The sequence below is a fragment of the Giraffa tippelskirchi genome, chromosome 6 (genome assembly GCF_054371585.1).
Source record: "Giraffa tippelskirchi isolate mGirTip1 chromosome 6, T2T-mGirTip1v1.2.pri, whole genome shotgun sequence".
NCBI lineage: Eukaryota > Metazoa > Chordata > Mammalia > Artiodactyla > Giraffidae > Giraffa > Giraffa tippelskirchi.
Window position 1 is genome coordinate 125,045,415 of NC_137280.1, and position 23,951 is coordinate 125,069,365.

The following is a 23,951-nucleotide window of genomic DNA, read 5'->3' on the forward strand; positions in this document are numbered from 1 at the left end:
TTTTGATTTGCATTCCCTTAATAATTAGCAATATTGAGGATCTTTTTGTGTGCCTTTGGCCATCTGTATGTCTTCTTTGGAGAAATGTCTATTTAGATCTTCTGCCCACTTGTTAATTGAGTTGTTAGTTATTTTTTGATATTGAGCTATATAAGCTGTTCTTATATTTTAGAAATTAAGCCCTTGTCAGTCACATTGTTTGCAAATTTTTATCCCTTTCCATATCCCTTTTTGTTTTGTTAATGGTCTCCTTTCTGTGCAAAAGCTTATAAGTTTGATTAGGTCTCACTTTATTATATTTGTTTTTATTTCTTTTCCTTGAAAGACTGATATAAGAAAGTATTGCTATGATTTATGTTCAAGAATGTTTGCTTATGTTCTCTTTTAGGAGTTTATGATGGTGTGTCATATTTAAGTCATTAAACCATTTTGAATTTATTTTTGTGTATGGTGTGAGTGAGTGTTTTAACTTGATTGATTACATGTGACTGTCCAGCTTTCCCAACACTACTTCCTGAAGAGACTGACTTTTCTCCATTGTATATTCTTGCCTCCTTTGTTAAAGATTTTTTGCCCATAGGTGTGTGGGTTTATTTCTGGGCTCTCTATTCTGTTCCATTAATCCATATATCTGTTAATCCATATATTGTGCCAATACCATGCTATTTTGATTACTGTAGCTTTATAGTATTGTCTGAAGTCTGGAAGGGTTATGTTTCCAGTTTTGTTCTTTTTCCTGGGATTGCTTTAGCAATTCCAGGTCTTTAGTGGTTCCATATAAATTTTAGGATTATTTGTTCTAGTTCTGTGAAAAACATCATGGGTAATTTAATAGGGAGAGTATTAAATCTGTAGATTACTTTGGGTGGGATGGCCATTTGGACAATATTAATTCTTCCAATCGAAGAACATGGAATATCTTTCCATTTATTTGAATCATCTTCAGTTTTCTTTTCCAATGTTTTATAGCTCCCAATGAGTGTGTAAGTCTTTCATCTCCTTTGTCAGGTTTATTTCTAGGTATTTTGTTTTTTTAAATTTGATTTTAAGCATAATTTTTAAAAACTTTCTCTTTCTGATATTTCATGGTTAGTGTAAAAAATGCAGTAGATTTATGTATGTTAATCTTGTATCCTATACCTTTCTGAATTCATTTATCAGTTCTAATAGTTTTCATGCGGAGTCTTTAGGGTTTTCTTTATAATCATGTCATCTGCATATAATGACAATTTTACCTTTTCCCTTCCAATTTGGATTTTTTTTTTCTTTTTCTTGTCTGATTGCTGTAGGTGGGACTTCCAATACTATGTTGAATGGAAGTGGTCAGAATGGGCATTCTTGTTTTGCTCCAGATTTTAGCAGGAAGGCTTTCAACTTTTCACCTTTGAATATTACATTAGCTGTGGTGTATTATATTTATTAATTATTCAGATGTTAAATCAACCTTTCATTCCTGGAATAACTCCTGCTTGGTGATAGTGAATAATTTCTTTACTGAGTATGGTTCTCTAGTATGTTGGTGAGAATGTATGTTTTTATATTTATGAGAGATATTGGTCTCTAGCTTTTTTTCTTTTGATGTCTTTGGTTTTGGTATCAGGGTAATATTGCCCTCAGAATGAGCTAATAAGTGTTTATGTCTTTTCTCTTCTGTTTTTGAAAGAGTTTGTAAAGAACGGCTGTTAATTCTTATTTAAATATTTGGTAGAATTCATTCATAGTAACTTTTGGTCCTATTTATTTGTTTTTGTTTTGTATGTATTTCTATCACTATTTATTCAATTTCTTTACTTTCTATAGATCCACTCAGATTTTCTATTTCTTTTTGACTCAGGTTTTATATTTTTATTTTATATAAATTTGTCTGTTTTATATAAGCTATTCATATATTGGCATGCAATTGTTCATGGTATTCTCTTATAATCCTTTTTAATTCTGTGAGATCAATAATAATGCCCCTTATTTCATTTCTGGTTTTAAGTAATTTTAGTCTTCTGTTTTTTTTCTCTTGGTCAACCTAGCTAAAGTTTTGCCACTTTTGTTGATTTTTCAAAGAACCAACTTTTGGCTTTATTGTCTTACTCTGTTGTTTTACCATTCTTTGTTTCATTTATTTCTGATCTAATCCTAATTATTTTGTTTCTTCTGCTTGCTTTAGATTTGATTTGCTTTTCTTTTTACTATGTCTTAAAGTAGAAGATTAGGTTATTGATATGAGGTATTTGATATGATATGATATTGATATGAGGTATTCCAGAAAAACATCTATTTCTGCTTTATTGACTATGCCAAAGCCTTTGACTGTGTGGATCACAATAAACTGTGGAAGATTCTTCAAGAGATGGGAACACCAGACCATCTGACCTGTCTCTTGAGAAACCTGTATGCAGGTCAGGAAGCAACAGTTAGAACTGGACATGGAACAACAGACTGGTTCCAAATAGGAAAAGGAGTACGTCAAGGCTGTATATTGTCACCCTGCTTATTGAACTTATATGCAGAGTACATCATGAGAAACGCTGGGCTGGAAGAAACACAAGCTGGAATCAAGATTGCCAGGAGACATATCAATAACCTCAGATATGCGGATGACACCACCCTTATGGCAGAAAGTGAAGAACTAAAGAGCCTCTTGATGGAAGTGAAAGAGGAGATTGAAAAAGTTGGCTTAAAGCTCAACGTTCAGAAAACTAAGATCATGGCATCTGGTCCCATCACTTCATGGGAAATAGATGGGGAAACAGTGGAAACAGTGGCTGACTTTATTTTTGGGGGCTCCAGAATCACTGCTGATAGTGACTGCAGCCATGAAATTAAAAGACGCTTACTCCTTGGAAGGAAGGTTATGGCCAACCTAGATAGCATATTTAAAAGCAGAGACATTACTTTGCCAACAAAAATCCGTCTAGTCAAGGCTATGGTTTTTCCAGTGGTCATGTATGGATGTGAGAGTTGGACGATGAAAAAAGCTGAGCACCAAAGAATTGATGCTTTTGAACTGTGGTGTTGGAGAAGACTCTTGGGAGTCCCTTGGACTGCAAGGAGATCCAATCAATCCATCCTAAAGGAGATCAATCCTGGGTGTTCATTGGAGGGTCTGATGTTGAAGCTGAAACTCCAATACTTTGGCCACCTCATGCGAAGGGTTGACTCATTGGAAAAGACCCTAATGCTGGGTAGGATTGGGGGTGGGAGGAGAAGGGGACGACAGAGGATGAGATGGTTGGATGGCATCACCGACTTGATGGACATGGGTTTGGGTAGACTCCGGGAGTTGGTGATGGACAGAGAGGCCTGGCGTGCTGCAATTCATGGGGTCGCAAAGAGTCGGACACGACTGAGTGACTGAACTGAACTGAACTGATGAGATATTTCTTCTTTTTAAATGTCAACATTTGTAGCTGTATGTTTCTCTCTAGGCATTGTTTTAGTTGCATCCCATAAGTTTTCATATGTTGTGTTTCCATTTTTGGTCATTTAAGAGTATTTTCTGATTTTCCTTGTTCTTTTTTCTGTAACCCATTGGTTATTTTAGCATACGTCATCTAATTTTCCCATATTTGTGAATTCCTCAAACTTCCTTTTGTTATGATTTCTTGTTTTATTTCATTGTGGTCAGAGAATATTCTTTGTATGGCATTAATTTTTAAAAATTTATTGGGGCTTGTTTTGTGACTTAGTTTTGAGAAAGGCAGTCTCATGTGCACAGTCTTTCAACCCTCATTCAGCTACATAAGAATGGGTCTTGGAAAGGGAACCCATATACACTGTTTTTGGAAACATAAATTGGTGGCTACTATGGAAAACAGTATGATATATTCTCAAAAAACTAAAAACAAGCTACCATGTGACCCAGCAATTTCAGTTCTGGATATATATTTGACAAAAATGAAAACACAAATTAAAAAAGATACACATACCCCAATGTTCATAGCAGCATGTGTGTATACTTAGTCGCTAGGTCATGTCCGACTCTGTGACCCAATGGACTGTACCCTGCCAGGCTCCTCAGTTCATGGGATTCTCCAGGCAAGAATACTGGAGTGGGTAGCCATTCCCTTCTCCAGGAGAGTTTCCCGACCCAGGGGTGGAGCCCGGGTCTCCTGCATTGCAGGTAGATTCTTTATTGTCTGAGGAAGCCCTCATGGCAGCATATTATTTACAGTTGCCAATAGAAGCAACCTAAGTGTCCATCAACAGATGAATGGATAAAGAAGATGCAGCCTCAAAAAGAATGAAATTTTGCCATTTGTAACAACATGGATGGACCTCGAGTATATTATACTAAGTGAAACAAATCAGATAGGGAAAGACAAATACTGTATGATATTACTTACTTATGGAATCTAAAAAATAAAACAAACTAATGAATGTAACAAAAAAGAAATATACCTATAGATAATAGAAAACAAACTAGTAGTTACCAGTGGGGAGAGGGAAATGGGGAAGGATAAGAACAGGGGAGGGAATACAAACATAGTAGTTTGTAGAGGTACAAACTATTATATATAAAATAAAAAAGCTACAAGGATATATTGCACATCACAAGGAATGTAGCCAGTATTTTATAATAACTGTGAACCAGAATGGTGTACATATGTAACTTATTTTGAAAAAGAAGCTATTGTCAAATGTAGTCAATAAAGTTTGAGAAATATTTGTGCTGTAAAGTAATAAAATTGTTTTAAAGTGGGATTGTTATGGCTACACAGTTTGTACATTTTCAAAAATGAGTTGTTTATTTAAATAAGTGAACTTACAACAAAAAATTATACCTAAAAAAATAGAATGGGTCTTGATAAGGAATGGAACATTTCCTTATCAAGAGATGAAGAGTCCATACAGCCTTTGCTAGGTGTATATACAATGTGGGGCTACATTTTCCTGTTTCAGGCTTAATGGATGCTCTGCTTGGAGCATGCACGTCATGTGGCACCTGTCCAACTCCAATTAAAAAATTGTTTTTATTTTTATTGAAGTATAGTTGATTTATAATATTGTAACATTTTCAGGTGTGTAGCAAAGTGATTCAGATATACATGTATGTGCATGCATGTGTGAGACCCTATGGACTGTAGCTTCCATAAGCCTCTTATCCTTATCCATCAGAGGGCAGACAGAATGAAAACTACAGTCACAGAAAACTAATCAAACTGATCATGTGGACCACAGCCTTGTCTAACTCAATGAAACTATGAGCCATGCCATGTAGGGCCACCCAAGACGGACAGGTCATGGTGGAAAGCTCTGACAAAATGTGGTCCACTAGAGAAGGGAATGGCAAACCACTTCAGTGTTCTTGCCTTGAGAACCCCATGAACAGTATGAAAAGTCAAAAAGATACGACACTGAAAGATGAACCCTCCAGGTTGGTAGGTGCCCAATGTGCTACTGGGGAAGAATGGAGAAATAACTCCAGAAAGAATGAAGAGACAGAGCCAAAGCAAAAACAACACCCAGTTGTGGATGTGACTGGTGATGGAAGTAAAGTCACATGTGGTCCATGTGATCCTGTAAAGTATAGTATTGCAAAGGAACCTGGAATGTTAGGTCCATGAATCAAGGTAAATTGGAAGTGATCAAACAGGAGATGGCAAGACTGAACATTGACATTTTAGAAATCAGTGAACTAAAATGGGCTGGAATGAGTGAATTTAACTCAGATGACCATTATATCTACTGCTGTGGGCAAGAATCCCTTAGAAGAAATGGAATAACCCTCATAGTCAACAAAAGAGTTGGAAATGTATTACTTGGGTGCAGTCTCAAAAATGACAGAATTATCCCTGTTTGTTTCCAAGGCAAACCATTCAACATCACAGTAATCCAAGTCTATGCCCCAACCAGTGATGCTGAAGAAGCTGAAGTTGAAGGTTCTATAAAGGCCTACAAGACGTTCTAGAACTAACACCCAAAAAAGATGTCCTCTTCATCTGAAATGAAGGGACTGAAATGCAAAAGTAGAAAGTCAAATTGTTACTTCAATTTGCCTGAAGTAACAGCAAATTTGGCCTTGGTGTACAAAATGAAGCAGGGCAAAGGCTAACAGAGTTTTGCCAAGAGAATGCACTGTTCATAGCAAACACCCTCTTCCAACAACACAAGAGAAGGCTCTACACATGGACATCACCAGATGGTCAATACTGAAATCAGATTGATTATATTCTTTGTAGCTGAAGATGGAGAAGCTCTATACAGTCAGCCAAAACAAGGCCAGGAGCTGACTGTGGCATAGATCATGAACTCCTTTTTTAAGTAATTCAGACTTAAATTGAAGAAAGTAGGGAAAACCACTAGACCATTCAGGTATGACCTCAATCAAATCCCTAAATATTATGTGGTGGAAGTGACAAATAGATTCCAGGGATTAGATGTGATAGACGGAGTGCCTCAAGAACTATGGACAGAGGTTCATGACATTGTACAGGAGGCAGTGATCAAGACCATCCCCAAGAAAAAGAAATGCAAAAAGGCAAAATGGTTGTTTGAGGAGGCCTTACAAATAGCTGAGAAAAGAAGAGAAGTTAAAGGCAAAGGAGAAAAAGAAAGATATACCCATTTGAATGCAGATTTCCAAAGAGTAGCATGGAGAGATAAGAAAGCCTTCCTCAGTGATCAATGCAAAAAATAGAGGAAAACAATAGAATAGGAAAGACTAGAGATCTCTTCAATAAAATTAGAGATACCAAGGGAATATTTCATGCAAAGATGGGTGCAATAAAGGTCAGAAACGGTATAGACCTAACAGAAGCAGAAGATATTGAGAAGAGGTGGCAAGAATACACAGAAGAACTATACAAAAAAGATCTTCCTGACCCAGATAACCACGATGGTGTGATTACTCATCTAGAGCCAGACATCCTGGAATGCGAAGTCACGTGGGCCTTACGAAGCATTACTACGAACAAAGCTAGTGGAGGTGATGGAATTCCAGTTGAGCTATTTCAAATTCTAAAAGATGATGCTGTGAAAGTGCTGCACTCAATATGCCAGCAAATTTGGAAAATTCAGCAGTGGCTATAAGACTGGAAAAGGTCAGTTTTCATTCCAATCCCAAAGAAAGGCAATGCCAAAGAATGTTCAAACTACCACACAATTGCACTCATCTCACACGCTAGCAAAGTAATGCTCAAAATTCTCCAGGCCAGGCTTCAGCAATACGTGAACCATGAAATTCCAGATGTTCAAGCTGGATTTAGAAAAGGCAGAGGAACCAGAGATCAGATTGCCAACATCCACTGGATTACCAAAAAAGCAAGAGAGTTACAGAAAAATGGCTCAGACAGTAAAGCGCCTGCCCATAATGCAGGAGACCTAGGTTTGATCCCTGGGTCAGGAAGATTCACTGGAGAAGGAAATGGCAACCCATCCCAGTACTCTTGCCTGGAGAATCCCATGGACGGAGGAGGCTGGTAGGCTACAGTCCATGGGGTTGCAAAGAGTCAGACACGACTGAGCGACTTCACTTTCAGTTTCACTTTCTGCTTTATTGACTACACCAAAGCCTTAGACTGTGTGGATCACAACAAACTGTGGAAAATTTTTCAAGAGATGGGAACACCAGGCCACCTTACCTGCCTCCTGAGAAATCCGTATGCAGGTCAAGAAGCAACAGGTAGAACTGGACATGGAACAACAGACTGGTTCCAAATTGGGAAAGGAGTATGTCAAGGCTGTATATTGTCACCCTGCTTATTTAACTTATATGCAGAATACATCATGCGAAATGCTGGACTGGATGAAGCACAAGCTGGCATCAAGATTGTCAGGAGAAATATCAATAACCTCAGAAATGCAGATGACAATACCTTTATGGCAGAAAGTGAAGAAGAACTAAAGAGCCTCTTGATGAAAGTGAAAGAGGAGAGTCAAAAAGTTGGCTTAAAACTCAGCATTCAGAAAACTACGTTCATGGCATCCGGTCCCATCACTTCATGGCAAATAGATGGGGAAACAGTGGAAACAGTGAGAGACGTTTTTTGGGGGGGGCTCCAGAATCACTGCAGATGGTGACTGCAGCCATGAAATTAAAAGACGCTTGCTCCTTGGAAGAAAAGCTATGACCAACCTAGATAGCATATTAAAAAGCAGAGACATTACCCTGCCAGCAAATGTCTGTCTAGTCAAAACTATGTTTTTCCCAGTAGTCATGTATGGATGTGAGTGTTGGACTTTAAAGAAAGCTGAGCGCTGAAGAATTGATGCTTTTGAACTGTGGTGTTGTAAAAGACTCTTGGGAGTCCCTTGGACTGCAAGGAGATCCAACCAGTCCATCCTAAAGGAAATCAGTCCTGAATATTCATTGGAAGGACTGATGCTGAAGCTGAAACTCCAATACCTTGGCCACTTGATGTGAAGAGCTGACTCACTGGAAAAGACCCTGATGCTGGGAAAGATTGAAGGCAGGAGAAGGGGACAACAGAGGATCAGATGATTGGATGGCATCACTGATTCAACAGACATGAGTTTGAGCAAGCTCTGGGAGTTGGTGATGAACAGGGAAGCCTGGTGTGCTGCAGTCCATGGGGTCGCAGAGAGTCAGACACGACTGAGCAACTGAACTGAACTGGACTGTAGCCTGCTAGGCTCCTCTGTCCGTGGAGATTCTCTAGGCAAGAATACTGGAGTCAGTTGCCATGCCCTCCTCCAGAGGATCTTCCTGGCCCAGAGATTGAATCCGCATCTCTTTTGTCTCCTGCATTGACAGGCGTGTTCTTTACAATTAGCACCATCTGGGAAGCCCACATGTATGTGTGTGTGTGTGTATGTGTGTATATATAATTTTTCAGATTAGTTTTCATTATAGAAAATTGTTTCCTGTGTAAAAATTGTTACACTAAATCCTTGCTGTTTATCTATTTTATTTATTATTATTTTTTTCCACACTGTGTGGCTTGTGGAATCATAGTTCCCCAACCAGGGATCAAACTCAGGTCCTTGGCAGTGAAAGCACAGAGTCCCAACCATTGGACTACCAGGGAATTCCCTATTTTATGTATAATAGGGTTGCCCTGATGGCTCAGACAGTAAAGAATCCCCCTGCAATGTAGGAGACCTGAATTCAACCCCTGGGTCAGGAAGATCCCTTGAGAAGAGAATGGCAATCCATTTCAGTATCCCTGCTCAGAGAATTCCATGGACAGAGGAGCTTGGCAGGCTATAGTCCATGGGGTTGCAAAGAGTCGGACACGACTGAGCAACTTTCACTCACTCACTCACAGTGTGAATCTGTTAACAACAAACAACGATATGTTATTCCATACTCCTAATTTATCCCTCCCCCTTCCTTTTCCTCTTTGGTATCCATGAGTTTGTTATCTTTGTCTGTGAGTCTATTTCTCTTTTGTAAATATATTCATTTGTATTTTTAGATTCCACTTTTAAGTGATATCATATAATATCTGCCTTTCTCTGGCTTACTTCACTTAGTGCGGTATTCTCTAGATCCATCCATGTTGCCGCAAATGGCAAGAGTTCATTCTTTTCATGGCTAAGTAGTATTCCATTGTGTGTGTATATCACACACACCACATCTTCTTTACCTATTAATCTGTTGATGGTCACTTAGACTGCTTCCATATATTGGCTATTGTAAACAGTGCTGCTTTGAACATTGGGGAGTTTTGCACCTATTCTGTTTTTTTGATGGCACTGGGTCTTCATTGCTGTAGGTGGGCTTTCTCTAGTTGCGGTGAGTGGGGGCTACTCTTCATTGTGGTGGCTGGGCTTCTCATTGTGGTGGCTCCTCTTGTTGCAGAGCATAGGCTCTAGGCACGCAGGCTTCATTACTTGCAGCACGAGGGCTCAGTAGTTGGGGTGTGCGGGCTCTAGGGCTCTGCAGGCTTCAGTAGTTATAGCACACAGGGTCAATAGTTGCAGCTCATGGGCTTCAGAGTGAAGGCTCAGTAGTTGTGGTGCAGGGGCAGGTGGAATTTTCCCAGACCAGGAATCAAACCCTTGTCCCCTGCATTGACAGGTGGATTCTTTTCCGCTGCTCCACCAGGGAAATCCTGTTGTATCTGTTTTTAATCGGGAAGGGAAAAAGTCTTTCTACCATGGCACAAGAGGGGTGCATGTGGGCCAACTGCTCGGCAGTTGCCTCTTTTACTTGTCTGCCATTTTACTTTTGGTTTCTTTATGTCATAATTCTCCTTTGTTTTTATATTCCTCCTTTACCGATATTTTTATTAAGTGAGTATTTTCAAATGTAACATTTTAATTCCTGCAATGGGTTTTTAACTGTATTTTTGAGTTATTTTCTCAGTGGTTTCTCTCGAGTTTATTATATACATTATAATATCAATATCTCCTTCAGATTTATATTAACTTAATTCTATTAAGGCATAAAGATATTATTCCTATATAACTCTTTTTCTTTCTTCCTTTTTGTTTTATTATTATATGTATTACATCTTGTAGTGGGTTTAATTGTGGCCTCCAAAAAGGTATGTCCACTTCCTAACCCTTGGAACCTGTGAATATGACCTATTTGGGGAAAAAACGGACTTTGAAGATGTAATTAAGTTAAGGATCTTGAAATGAGGAGTTTATCCTGAATTTCCCAGGTGGGCAGTAATTCCAACAAGAAGTGTTTTTTATAAGAGAGAGAATAAGGGGGGACAGACACAGAGGGAAAGCCATGTGAAGACAGAAGCAGAGTGGAGTCATGAACACAGCCATCAAAAGCTGTATGTGGCAAGAAATGAAATCTCGGCTAGAGCCTCCAGAAGGGGTGCAGCCTCGCCAACACCTTAAGTTTGGATTTCTCCCCTCCAGAACTATGAGAAAAACTGTTTTAAGCCACCCAATGTGTGGCAACATTTTTGCAGCAGCTACAGGAAAGCAATACACATCTCTATATATTACAAACCCAACAGTACATTGTTATAGTTATTACATTATATAATTTTATGTCTCTTAAAGATGTTGAGGGAAAAAGGAAAGCAATTATATATTTATAGTGTTTCTCATTTCCCATTTCTGGTTCTGTTAATTTATTGCCCTGCATTGGAATTTCCTTATCCAATACAGCTGTTCGTCCATCCACTTCCTTTGTACTGTAATTGGCAATTTTGTTTCATTTCTATATATTATAATCCCAGAAATATGCTTATACGTATTGTTACATACAATTGGTTTTTTAAAAGAAGAAAGGAGAAGCTTCTGGGCCTACCTCAGAAGGAGTACTCTTCCCCTCTCCCTGCCAGAGCCAAGGAGATCTTTCTTGGATGTTCAGTTTGAGAACCTAGTGGGATTCCTGAAAGTAAAGTCCATAAAAGTAGTCATGCTCCTCCTCACCTCAACTGTGACCTCCATGAGTTTCTCACTCTTAAGATAGTCCACAACTCAGCCTCCATCAATTTGTCAAATTTTTCATTTAGGTGTTCCTACAAGGCTGTGCCTCTAGAGGCTTCAGCTCCATGGAAACTGATCTTGGCTGACTCTCTGCATTTGCTTATTTCTCCAAATTTTGGTGACTTCCCTGGTGGCTCAGATGGTAAAGCATCTGCCTACAATGCAGGAGACCCAGGTTCGATCCCTGGGTTGGGAAGATCCTCTGGAGAAGGAAATGGCAACCCACTCCAGTACTCTTGCCTGGAAAATCCCATGGACGGAGAAGCCTGGTAGGCCACAGTCCATGGGGTCACAAAGAGTTGGGCACGACTGAGTGACTTCACTTTCACTTTTTTTCTTTCCAGATTTTAGAGTAGAGATTTTTCCTGTAAACTCAATTCTCTGATGGGTTCAGGAAAAGTCATGTATCCAGCTTTTCTTGTTGTTACTACAAGAAAAAAGTGATAAATTCTAAGCTCTTTACGTGTTGGAGGTGAAACTGGAAGTCTGTTCTCTCTCCTTACTTTTCTCAGCCTTCTCAAGTGTTTCTTCTTGTTCTTGACTATGTATTAACACCAAGGAGAGCCTGTTCACCTTGTTACTATTTCCAATGTGGCTCTAATTTCTGTTATTATATTCTATTATTTCTGATTTTATATTTCTCTTCCACTTATGTCATGAGTTGCATCAGCTCAGTTTTCATGGTCTTCTGTGGCATTTTCACTTTCTCTTTGAAATTCTGTATCCCTGAGTTCTTAATTCTCCGAGACCCTTTAAAATTGTTTCATGAATCTTTTGACTAGAGACCTTTAGAGATCTGTGTGTTATTATCTGTTATTTTTCATATTTATTTTCTTATTCCTTCTTGTAATATTTATGTAGGTCCTGCATTGGCTCTTTTTTGATTGTTATTTATCTTTGAGAGGAGTTCCTTTAGGACCAGCTATCTGCAGGTGAAAATGTAGATGGATGGGCCAGTAGTGCTCTGGACTAAGGTGAGCATTTCCTGTTTACCGTTTGTTAGAGGGGTTTGTGTATACCTTAGCTTTTACATATCTCCCAATAATGAGAACTGGCAGCTGCAGAGCAATTTGTCCTCCACAGTTTTCTCTTAATTTTACCACATACTTAGGTTCACTCTTGAAATAATTGTGCATCTGCTCACTAGTGCATTCACTCCTGCTTTTTCTCCTATTTTGTGCTGACAAATAGGATTATGGAAAATCCCTACCTGATTTAGCCTAGGCACCTAGATATTTTTGTTTCAAATAAGTGATCTTTTGTTTTATATCTCAGTGTGAAGTACTACTTTGGAAAACTCTAACCTACCAGCTCTTCCCAAGGTCTCCAGTGGCAAGAATACTCTCTCAGCATTTTCTTGCATCTTGGTCCAATTTTCTTAGCACTTGGTAACTTCTCTTCATATATACTATGGTTGAAGTTCAAACGCTTTAAGGAGTTTCATCAAAGACACAATTTTATTTTTTGTTGGCTATTCTTCTGTTGTTTTTGGTAGGTTTTATGGAGAAGAAAACCATTTTCATTTATCCATAATTGACTGAAATCCTACTTTTTTGTCTATTATTGCAAATATGTAGGAAAACTATGTTTTTTTAACTTAGTCATCTCATCGAGCTCTCTTTTAGTTCTATTTTTTTTTAATTCTTTGGGACTTTATGAGTAGAAAATTTTATTACCAATAAATTTATCATCTATTAGTAACAGTATATTTTATCCTCCTCTCTAACACACACACATATGCACACACACTTCTTTATCTTGTGTTGTCTTTCCAAATCAGTATTGAATAATAGCTATTACATAAAGTGTGCTGTTATGCTTATGATTTTTCATGGCAGTAAATCTGATGTTTTTATTGTTTAAAATAAAGATGGCCATTTTGGGGGGTGATAGCTGTCAAATTTTTATCAAAATTTAAAAAAATATATAAACAATTATAATCTGGAAATACTTTGTTTTGAAACTATAATATAACGTGAGATTTGTGTAGATTCTTTTTTGGAGAACATTGATAGTGCCTTTGTCAGATCTTTATTTTAGTTTAGGCATTCCTATAAAATTGATGTCAGATAGGGTGATTGGTAGTGGTTACAAGCCTTCCTTTTCAGACACATGTGATGAAATTTTTTTCAGCAGCTCAGAGGAAGATCTGGTGTGACTGCTTACCAAATATGTAGGGATATGAAATTTGATAGGTAAAATATGTGATTGAACCAGACTGGCTAGCTCTTAACACAATGACATTCAGCCAATTTGACTTTAAAAAATTAAGTGTAAAAGTCTAGAATTTTTCTATCTGTGGCTTAATAACATCTAGAAAAAAACCACATACGAATTTTAGCTTTTAATCCATCATAAAAAAGCTATGTGATGTGGCTGTTAAAGAACCAGATGCAAGTTTAGACCCTTACTTGATATGGAGTGTTTAGAATGAAAAGGCAAGATCTCCTCTTCTTGGATGTTATGACCAATCTGGAGCATGACTTTTAAGTTCTGAGGACTATACTTTTAAGATGAAATAGAGTAAGATTTTATAAAGAGGTAATTCTAGAAAAATTAGCATAGTTATAAAAAGGAGTAAGAAAACACAGCATAGAGTTAATTAGAGTGAAGATTCATGAAAAAAATGTCTGAGACACTTTATATAATATTATATCATGGAGAAAAACTTTGTACAATCTTGAGAAAGAAGTTCTGTAGTAATGTGCTATTGTTAGTGTTCAGGTTAAAAAAGAAACAACAATGGCTGACATAGGCTGTTGTGAACTGAGAGTAGTTGAGCCACTTAATTTGTGTGCCTGTAGCTTAGCTAGCTATTTCAGAGACAAAATTGAGTGATACTGATCTCTACCCTCAAACAATTCACACTCTGTTAGGCTTGATTTGAAACCTTCATGAAGTAATATTATAGGATGAAAATTTGCTTAATGTGATTGTGATATCCAGTCTTTTAATTTATTTCCCATACATACAGAGTACACTCCCAGTAATCTTAATTACTAAGAAAATCTTAATTAAGTACAATAACATTTTGCTGACAAACTCTGGTAGATATTCAGATCATTCTCCTGTTTGGCTTCAGGATCTCTAACATGAACTTATGCATTATGGCTAGCAATCTCTTGAATTTACAGATTACAGCCAAGTTTGGTGGGAGAGCTTTATAATAATAGTCTTTGCAATAGAACCCAAGCAGAAATCAGAACAATGTTTTTGCACAGAGTCCTCTTAAAGTTGTACTTGCACCTAATTAAAAGCTTGAAAATACTTGAATTAGGAGACACTATGGAAAATGCCATGAACTGGCAAAATGAAATATTAGAAAGGAAGGGTTCTGCTAAAGAGAAGTTACATTAATTCATGATTTTAACCTTAACTAGTAATATTATACACGAGAAAAAAAGTTTTTAGACTTTCTCATCTTCGGGATATCCAAATATTTAGGAGGTATCTAAATATTACTTTCCCACAAACTCTAGTTTATATCAGTAAATATTGAGTGTGTGTGCTGTTGCTTCAGTTGTGTCCGACTCTTTGTGACCCTGTGGACTGTAGCCCATTAGGCTTCTCTGTCCATGAGATTCTCCAGGCAAGATTACTGGAATGGGTTGCCATGCCCTTCTCCAGGGGATCTTCCTGACCCCAGGGATTGAACCTGTGTCTCCTGCAGCTACTGCATTGCAGGTGGATTCTTTACCACTGAGCCACCAGGAAACCCAAGGGCAGGCGTGATATATATTATCCTTCATTTTATAGTCCATGATATCAGAGGAGTAACTTTTGACATGCCACATTTCAATGATTACTTTATGATAGGCTTTGAAGCAGAATTATTTTAAAAACTGAAGTGTAATAGAAGTATTTGTGCTTTGTTATAATTATCATATATATTAAATAGGCAGCTCATAAATAAAATAAATAGGTAGCTCAGTGGTAAAAGAATCTGCCTGCCACTTCAGAGGAGGCAGTTTTGATCCCTGGGTTGGGAAGATTCCCCTGGAGAAGGAAATGGTAATCCATTCAATATTCTTGCCTGGGAAAGCCTATGGACAGATAAGCTTGGTGGGTTATAGTCCATGGGGTCCCAAAGGGTCCGATACCACTTAGTGACTAAAACAACAAGAGGTAGCCTACCCTACTTCCTTGGAAGAAATAAGGGGTGGGTTTGTGATGGACAGAGGAGGTGATTGGTGTTTAGTGGCACAGTGAAGTTACCAATCCCACTTAGTCTTAAAACCAGAAAGCTGGAGGTACCTGTTTATCCCTGACTGCCCCACCTACATTTTAAGTGACAGTTAAAAAATTATTAGAGAAATATTCACGCATACAGCAAAGTTGAGAGAATTGTGTAATTAACTCCATGTATCCAGTACTCAGCTTCAGTAATTAGCCATATGTTTAGACAGTTTTCTGACCAGTAAATATAATGCCCTGAGGGCTTCAATTCTTTATCTGTATTCAGCTTTTGTCTTTCAAATTTTGGTTCTTGGGGCTTTGGATACTGCAATTGTATTAAAAGAAGGATTTGAGTGAGGAATTTAGTGTTTAAAGGGTCAGTCTCTTTTTCAGCTCTCCACCCTATCAGGAGAAGCCACTGGTTGTATGGTGCTAGGTGGAATTTGGAAGTATTGTGGCCAAGAGCTGTTTTTCATAGAACAGATCACGGTCCCGATTTCCGTGCCGAAGACCGGCTAAAAACAAAGCTGGGGAACCGACGGGCATCATGTCTGCTCTTACACACTTCAGTACTGTTTTCTGAATAAGAGCAAATTTACAGAACAGTTTCCTGGTCATGCTCTGGGGAGTATCTCAGTATTTTCGCCTTCATTTTGTACGTCCAGGCCCAGTTTGGGGATGAGCTGTCAATCTTTCTGAGTTTCTGGTGCTTGATTTTGACTGGCTCCTAACCATCTTCCTCGCCCAGAGCTTGCAGAGCACTCCCCTTAGGGCCTCCTGGGGAAAAGAGAAAAACTGCTGATTCGCAAAAAAGAGGGAACGTTGAACCGGAATTGCGCTCGCCTAGTTTTGTGCCTTGAAGAGCGAGAGTGCCGGGGAATGGTCCCCATATGCCCCTCACTGCTTCTCGCTATAGAAATCTTGGCGTCTCCAGGGATATAAGAAAGTGCAGGAGAGACTTAAACTCGCAGCGGAGAGGCTGAGAATCCAGCACGGAACGCACCATAGCACTTGGTTTGGGGGTTCCTGTTTCCTTAAGCCTAGAAAGCGTAGTGGTTCATGGTCGTGGTCCCGCCTCTCAGAGCGTCGGCCCGGCGGTTCCTCTCGGAGTACCGCCCTCTCTGCCGGCACTGTAGGGAGTCAGTGGGTCCGAGCGCCCGGGACCCGACGCTTGGCTCTCAATAGAATAGCTGAGAGACGCCCAGCCGAGCTCAGCCCCAGTTTTAAGCCGTCTTCAGGTAGAGTTTGCAGATGTTAAGACTGCGGCGGTCAGGGCGTTGTCCTAGGAAACGCAGTTTAAGGGATGGTGCGTTAGTTTCTCGGAGCATCTCTTTGCCCCGCCCTACGCTCGCTGCCTGGGCGCCGGGCGAGTTCCCAGTTGGCGGGGAGCGGCGACCGCTCTTCCCGGAGCCCGGCGGTTTTTCTCGCCTCTGCACCCCTAGGCGGCGCTGCGCTCCTCTGCTTCCGGCCGGCTCCACTTTCCCAGACGGCTGCCAAGCCTGAAGCCTGAAGTCTAGCAAGCCTAGCTCTCAGCCGGCCAGTCCCGGGCAATTACGGCATTCGGAAGGCGAACGTCGGCTGTCTCTGCACCTCCAGCGGGCAGCGGCGGCCGACCGACCCTCGGTTTTTTTCCTTTTACCACGGCTCGCACTCTCCGGGAGTCCGGAGCATGGTCCCGGGTCACCGCTGGTGGAGCGAGGTCGCCGAGGGGGAGGGGGATGGTGGGCTGGAAGGTGGCGGTTCTATGTTTGTGGGTTTCCTGCGGCTCTGTAGCGGGACAGCTCGAATACTCAGTGTCGGAGGAGACCGAACGGGGCGTAGCCGTAGGCAATGTTGCCCAGGACTTGAGGCTGTCAGCGGCCTCTCTGTCCTTGCGGAACTTTCGCTTCCTTTCCAGCCGCGGCGAGACTTACTTCGGGGTTGATCTGGCCAGCGGAAGCTTGGTGGTCCGAGAGCCGGCGGACCGCGAACGGCTGTGCGGGGCCAAAGCTGTCTGCGTCCTAATCTATGAGCTTGTGCTCGAGGACCCACTAGAGCTGCACAAGGTCCATGTTCACGTCCTGGACATCAATGACAACTCGCCTCACTTCCCTGCCGGCGACGTGAAGTTCCACGTTCCCGAGTTCCTTATGCCCGGAGCCCGCTTTACTCTCCCTAATGCCGAAGATGCCGACGAGGGAAGCAACGGGTTGCTAAACTACAGCCTGAGCCCCAGCCAGCACTTTCGCCTGGACATGGGTTCGCGGGTCGACGGCAGCGAATTCCCAGAGCTGGTGTTGGAGAAAGCGTTGGATCGGGAGCAGCGTGCCACCCACCGGCTCACTGCTCGGGACGGCGGGCCGCCAGCGCGCTCCGGAGAGGTACAAGTCACCATCTTCGTGGTGGACACAAACGACAATGCACCTGTATTTGAGCGCTCAGTATACCGCACCAAGGTGCCAGAGACTGCACCCAATGGGACTGTGTTATTCCGAGTGCAAGCCTCGGACCTGGATGAAGGCTCCAACGGGGAAATCCGGTACTCCTTAAACAGTAGGGCCCAAGCCAAGCTGCGACACCGCTTCCACGTGCACTCTAGAAATGGGGAAGTGCGGGTCGCTGCTTCACTAGGTCCTCCTGAAACGCTGTTGGAAGCATACATTGAGGCAAGGGATGAAGGTGCCTTCAGTCTAGCCAGCACCGCTAAACGGCTGGTGGAGGTGACTGACGTGAACGATCACGCCCCTGAGGTGTTCCTTCTCACTCTCTCCAGTCCCGTTTCTGAGGACGCCGCCACTGGCACAGTGATTGCTCTTCTTAGTGTAAGGGATGAAGACCTCGGTCCCGATGGTAAAGTCACTTGTAGCATTTACAGTGGAGGCCCATTTAAGCTGAAGGCTTCCTTTGGCAACTACTACAGCTTGCTGACTGATGGGCCGCTGGACCGGGAGCAAGTCAGTGAATACCAGGTTCTGATCACTGCCTCGGATGGTGGCTCACCTCCACTTAGCACTCGCAGGACACTGACTGTGTCAGTTGCTGATGTGAATGACAATACACCAAGCTTTCCTAAATCGAAACAGGAACTTTTTGTGGCTGAAAACAATGCCCCTGGGGCCTCCCTAGGGCGTGTGTTTGCCCAGGACCCAGATCTGGGGAAGAATGGCCTTGTCTTCTATGAGCTGTTGGATATTATCTCTGAAGGGCAGGCAGCCTCTAGCTTGGTGGCAGTAGATTCATCCAGTGGGGCTATCACTGCCAAAATTTCCTTTGACTTTGAGTGGCTCAGGGGGTTTCACTTCCAAGTTGAAGCCCGGGATGGTGGCTTTCCTCCCAGAAGTGCAACAGTGACTGTGAACTTGTTTGTGGTAGATAGGAACGGCAATGCTCCAGTCATCTTGTTTCCCTTGCCGAAAAATGGCTCTGTCCCAGTGGAAATTGTGCCCCGCTCTGCCAGAACAGGACTCTTGGTCACAAAAGTGGTAGCAGAGGATGCAGATAGTGGCTCCAATGCTTGGCTTTCCTACTACATCTTTGAGGCTTCTGACTCGAGCCTTTTCAGAATTTCAGCCAACATGGGAGAGCTCCGTACTGCTCGTTTAGTTCTTCCCACTGATGCAGTTAAACAGAAGGTGGTGGTGGTGGTTCAGGACCATGGAGGACCCATCACTTTCCACCTCTGTCACATTGGGCGTGCTGTTGAGCAGCTCTGCCCCTCAGGTCCTTCCAGACTTTGAAGATGGCTGGGAAACAGGAGGGCACCTTTCTGCCCAGAACCTGTATTTAACAATAGCCCTGGCCTGTATTTCCTTTTTATTTCTGGGGTGCTTACTTTTCTTCGTGTGTAGCAAGTTGAGCCAGAGTGCAGGTTGTTACACTCATAGCTGCTGTCACTCTCCAGAGGAGCTGAGATATGGAAGCAAGGTGGCTTCAAATCCTTGCATGTCATCAGCCACAACAGATGTCACTATAGTCAAAAAACTTTCTCACACTTATCTCTATCGGGTCTCCCTGGGCCTTGGTTATGAAAATAACAGTTTGCTGTTGCGTGGGGAATACAGTGCTGCTGACCTGAGAAATCTGGCCTCTGGGGTAGGACTGAATGCGCCAATATCATGTATCCAGATTCAGAATAGGAAAGGGGATCATGCAAATATCAATGCCATGGTAAGCATATTTTATGGAATTTGATTCCCTTGACCAGGAAATGGTCACTAGCTATTTCTAAAATGTTTCTTGTATGAGTCTTTGGCAGCGTGTAATCCATTGAATTGAACACTCCTGCTCAGCATTCCCTGTGCTAAGGATTCTGGGGAAGATCCAGGTGTTAAAAGAGATCATTTTTGGCCTCAAGGAGGTTACAGTTTATTTTTGAAAAACCAAGGTAAGACATTCAAACCTATTAAAGAACAATTAAAGTAATACAGTATAAAGTTCTAAAATTGAAAAGAATAAACCACCAAAGTTTCTTGAACAGGTAATAAACAACCTGGGATGTCTTTGAATAATTCCTTTAAGGAATTTCTTTAAGGAATTACTTGAAACAAATATCCTTTCATTAGAAAACATATTTTGAGCAATAGATATGTTTAAGGCATTCTGATACCTAAGGTGAGAATGAAAATTATGGAAGAATCTTTGCATAATACAAACTTAATATCATGGATAATGAGACATTTACTCAAACCATAACAATACATGATTTAAACATGATAACCTAAAACATGTAAAAATAAATTGTAACAGATGTTCAAAGAAGGGAGAGAGAGAGCATTTAGACAGGGAAGAGGGAATCAGAGAAGGTTTTGTGGTAGAGATGGCAGTGAATTGGATTGTGAATGCTATACCATTTAATAAAATGCAGCATATTCCCTAGGCTATATTTTACAATGAATACCGTTTTGACAAAGTAGTCTTTTTTTGAGAATGATATTCCAAAACATAGCTAATAGTTTCACAAGATATTTGTAAATATATAGAAATAATAAGCATGTCTCAGAACACTTATTTGTACTGACAGAAAGGTGATACAATTGCGTATAGGACTTGACAATCTTTTATTATGTGTTCTTATTGATGCATTTCACAAAGAAGACAGATGTGTAATTGCCATGTCAGAAACATTTGTGTGTTCAAGGTGCACTTCCCATTCAAAGTCCATTCAGCTTGGATTTAATTTTCTTATTATTTTAGAAGCCAGTAAACTTTGAAATAAGTAAATACCATGTTAAGGTGTAATGTACCTAAGAAGGCTTCCCTCATAGCTCAGTCAGTAAAGAGTCTGCCTGCAATGCAGGAGACCCGGGTTCGATTTCTGGGTCAGGAAGATCCCCTGGAGAAGGAAATGGCAACCCACTCCGATATTCATGCCTGGAGAGTCCCATAGACAGAGGAGCCTGGCAGGTAGTCTACGGTACTTGACAGTCTATGGGTTTGCAAGGATCAGACATGACTAAGCACACACAGCAGCAGCACCACCTAAGAACGATTAAATTATTCAAATACTTCAGTTCATCTATAGTGGCCCTCGGTATTTCAAAACTTTCTGAGTGAAGTGGGAGCAATTGGATTAGCAATTTTCCAGCATTACTTTCTGACTTCTCATAGAGATCATGGATACAAGGGAAGAAGGTATGCAGAAGTTAGGGAAGGGAATGAAGGGAATGTTTTACCATTTCAGATAATAAGGGGGAAATTGGGTTATAAGTTAGTCTACTTCAAATAATGATGTTAACTGCAAATAAAATAGATTTTCATCTTTTATAATTTTGCATATTTAATATTTACAGCATGATACAATGGAATCCATTATATACTATATGATTAGTCAATACTTGTTGATGAATAAATGATTCAATTTGTGAATCTATGAATTGAATGGTAACACTGTTTAATATATAGAGAAAAATTTACTTTTTTACTTTATCTTTATATATAGCTAGCAGTTTAAAGGCTCTTTTCAAATACGTAATTTCAATGATTATTTTCTTTCTTGTGATATATAATCATGAAACAACACAATAGGGATTTTCTGGTCTAGAGCTAGCATGAACAACATCAATGCTGTGTTCTGGGGCTAAATACCAGTCCAGTTTCTGTAGATGACAAAGTTATTAGCAGGAATGCACATAATTACATTGTGAAATTTGTGTGAATGAAAATTAAAGTGCAGCTAATTTTAAGGGAGAAAATTGGTGCAGAAAATATTAGTATTTCAGGTATCAAAACACAATGTATAAACTCTCCTTCTATTAAGAGAATTCACCATTTCTTTCTTTTTTTCATTGCTTTCTGTAACAAGGAGAGATAAGAATACCAGTAGTGTCTGTGAAGTTTGAGAATCAGGAATTGTTTGAGAGAAACATTTTGACTAGACTACAAAGGAAACATAAGTAAACGCTAGGAAGATCAGTGGATCTGAGAGTTAGAAGGAAAATTATCTGCTTAGAAGGAAAGAATATAGCTAATAACAGAGGAATATGTCCCCTGCCACAGAATTTTTAAACTTATGTGAGTGATAAAGTAACAGAGATATATACTGTTTAGACATGGAGGACTATTGTGCCATCTCATCCATCCAGTTGAGCAATCTTCCCATCATTGTTGATATTTTGCTTTATAGGTGGTTCATTGTTAATTTTTATGGGCTGGATATTTCCTTACATGTAAAGAAAGTTTGTTGTATAAAAACATGGACAAAAATAACTTCTATGAAGCTGGAGTATTTGTAATTCAACACAGGCATTTATCACTTACTTTGTCCTCCAAGTGCATATTGATCCAGTCTTTTGATGCTTTAGAAAAGAATGCTTGTCATGGTGTCCATTGAATGCTTTAAGAACAACTACAGAATTCTAGAAATAAGGTATTTGTTGCTTCAGTTTTAGAAACCATCTATCTTTTGAAAAGCCTACAATTTCATAATTTTAACTGTGTCCGAGTCACACAGAATCATGTTGATGCATATGTATTTATATTTTGTTCTACTTTAAGCTCTTCTCTCTTATTTTAGAGTACATTAGTATAGTTTACAATACTAAAAAAACAGCTTATGAAATTCAGGGAAAAAAAGAAATTCAGGAAAACATTTTATCTATATCTCTCCCTTGATATTTAACAGATATAAGCAAAATTGACCTACTGTGCAACAAGTAAGCAATATGAGTCTCATGTCAATTTTTTTCTGTTAAGGTTCTTGATAATTTAATTTTTTAGATGATATCTGTGATATATCTACTTCTTATTAAAAACTGCATTGGCAGTTTTTTAAAGATAGTAAATACTGGTGTCCCCAAAATGCACAACAACATAAACTGACTTTATTAAAAATTCCACATGAAAATTATATTTTTAACATACCAGTTTAAATTAAACTAAACCAAATTAAAGCAGCTTCTCTTTTGTCAGGATCTGTGGAGCATAAGATATTTCCCCTTTGCACTGTCATTTGTTAACAGGGTGGTAGAATGTTTTTGGAGAAGGCAATGGCACCCCACTCCAGTACTCTTGCCTGGAAAATCCCATGGACGGAGGAGCCTGGTAGGTTACAGTCCATGGGGTCGTTAAGAGTCGGACACGACTGAGCGACTTCACTTTCACTTTTCCCTTTCATGCACTGGAGAAGGAAATGGCAACCCACTCCAGTATTCTTGCCTGGAGAATCCTAGGGACGGTGGAGCCTGGTGAGCTGCCATCTATGGGGTCGCACAGAGTCGGACACGACTGAAGTGACTTAGCAGCAGCAGCAGCAGAATGTTTTTGGCATTCTGGGTGTTTTTATTTGCTAACGTATATTCCCCAAGTAGACTTGCCCATAGGTTAACTGGATATTTCCTTATATCTATTTTGACTTTGAAGCTGATAACCACACTTTGAAAAACTTTAGAGTGCGGAATCTAAGGAAGCATGCAGGCTCTATGAAATATGTTCAGATTCAAATATATGGAGATAGTACAACTCAAATATATGGAGACAGCACAATAGTATTCTTTGTATAATATGGAAACCTCAAACTAGTGAAAAGGAGAGAAGAACAACATCATAACTTGAATAGAAAAGAGAAAAGCAATGCTTCTGGGAGATGTATGAGTGGGAAAGTTTTGACAGCATGTATGATAATGTTAATGACCTATTGATTTTCGTTGCCTTCAATATTTGCAGTAATATTTCAGGGACTAAATACTCTTTAGCTGAGTTGGGATGAAAGTAGACTGAATTACTAAGAGGTTTTTATATTGCTCAAATGTATATAGTGTGAATATTAGAAATAGCATTTGGCAGAATGTCAAATGAATATAGATCACAATCTAGGATTCTGACTAAAGTATGGGAAGTAAAGAATTTATTGGCAAGGATTATTCTTTAAAACCAAAACTTAATGATAAAGGTGGCTACTCACTTTGTTCCCAATGTTAATTGATGAGAAGAGAATGGGACAAGAT

At 40.0% G+C, this 23,951-nt stretch overlaps 1 protein-coding gene and 1 non-coding gene across 2 annotated transcripts; both read left to right on the forward strand.

Moving 5' to 3' along the window:
- Positions 1–11,479: 11,479 nt before the first annotated feature.
- TRNAC-ACA (transfer RNA cysteine (anticodon ACA)) lies at positions 11,480–11,551 on the forward strand. The gene has a single exon. It is a non-coding gene; the product is annotated as a tRNA-Cys (tRNA).
- Positions 11,552–17,200: 5,649 nt separating this feature from the next.
- PCDHAC1 (protocadherin alpha subfamily C, 1) lies at positions 17,201–19,247 on the forward strand. The gene is made up of 2 exons (XM_081503097.1): positions 17,201–17,252; positions 17,305–19,247. Exons 1-2 carry the CDS (start codon positions 17,201–17,203, stop codon positions 19,245–19,247), a joined length of 1,995 nt encoding a protein of 664 aa, XP_081359223.1.
- Positions 19,248–23,951: the final 4,704 nt, after the last annotated feature.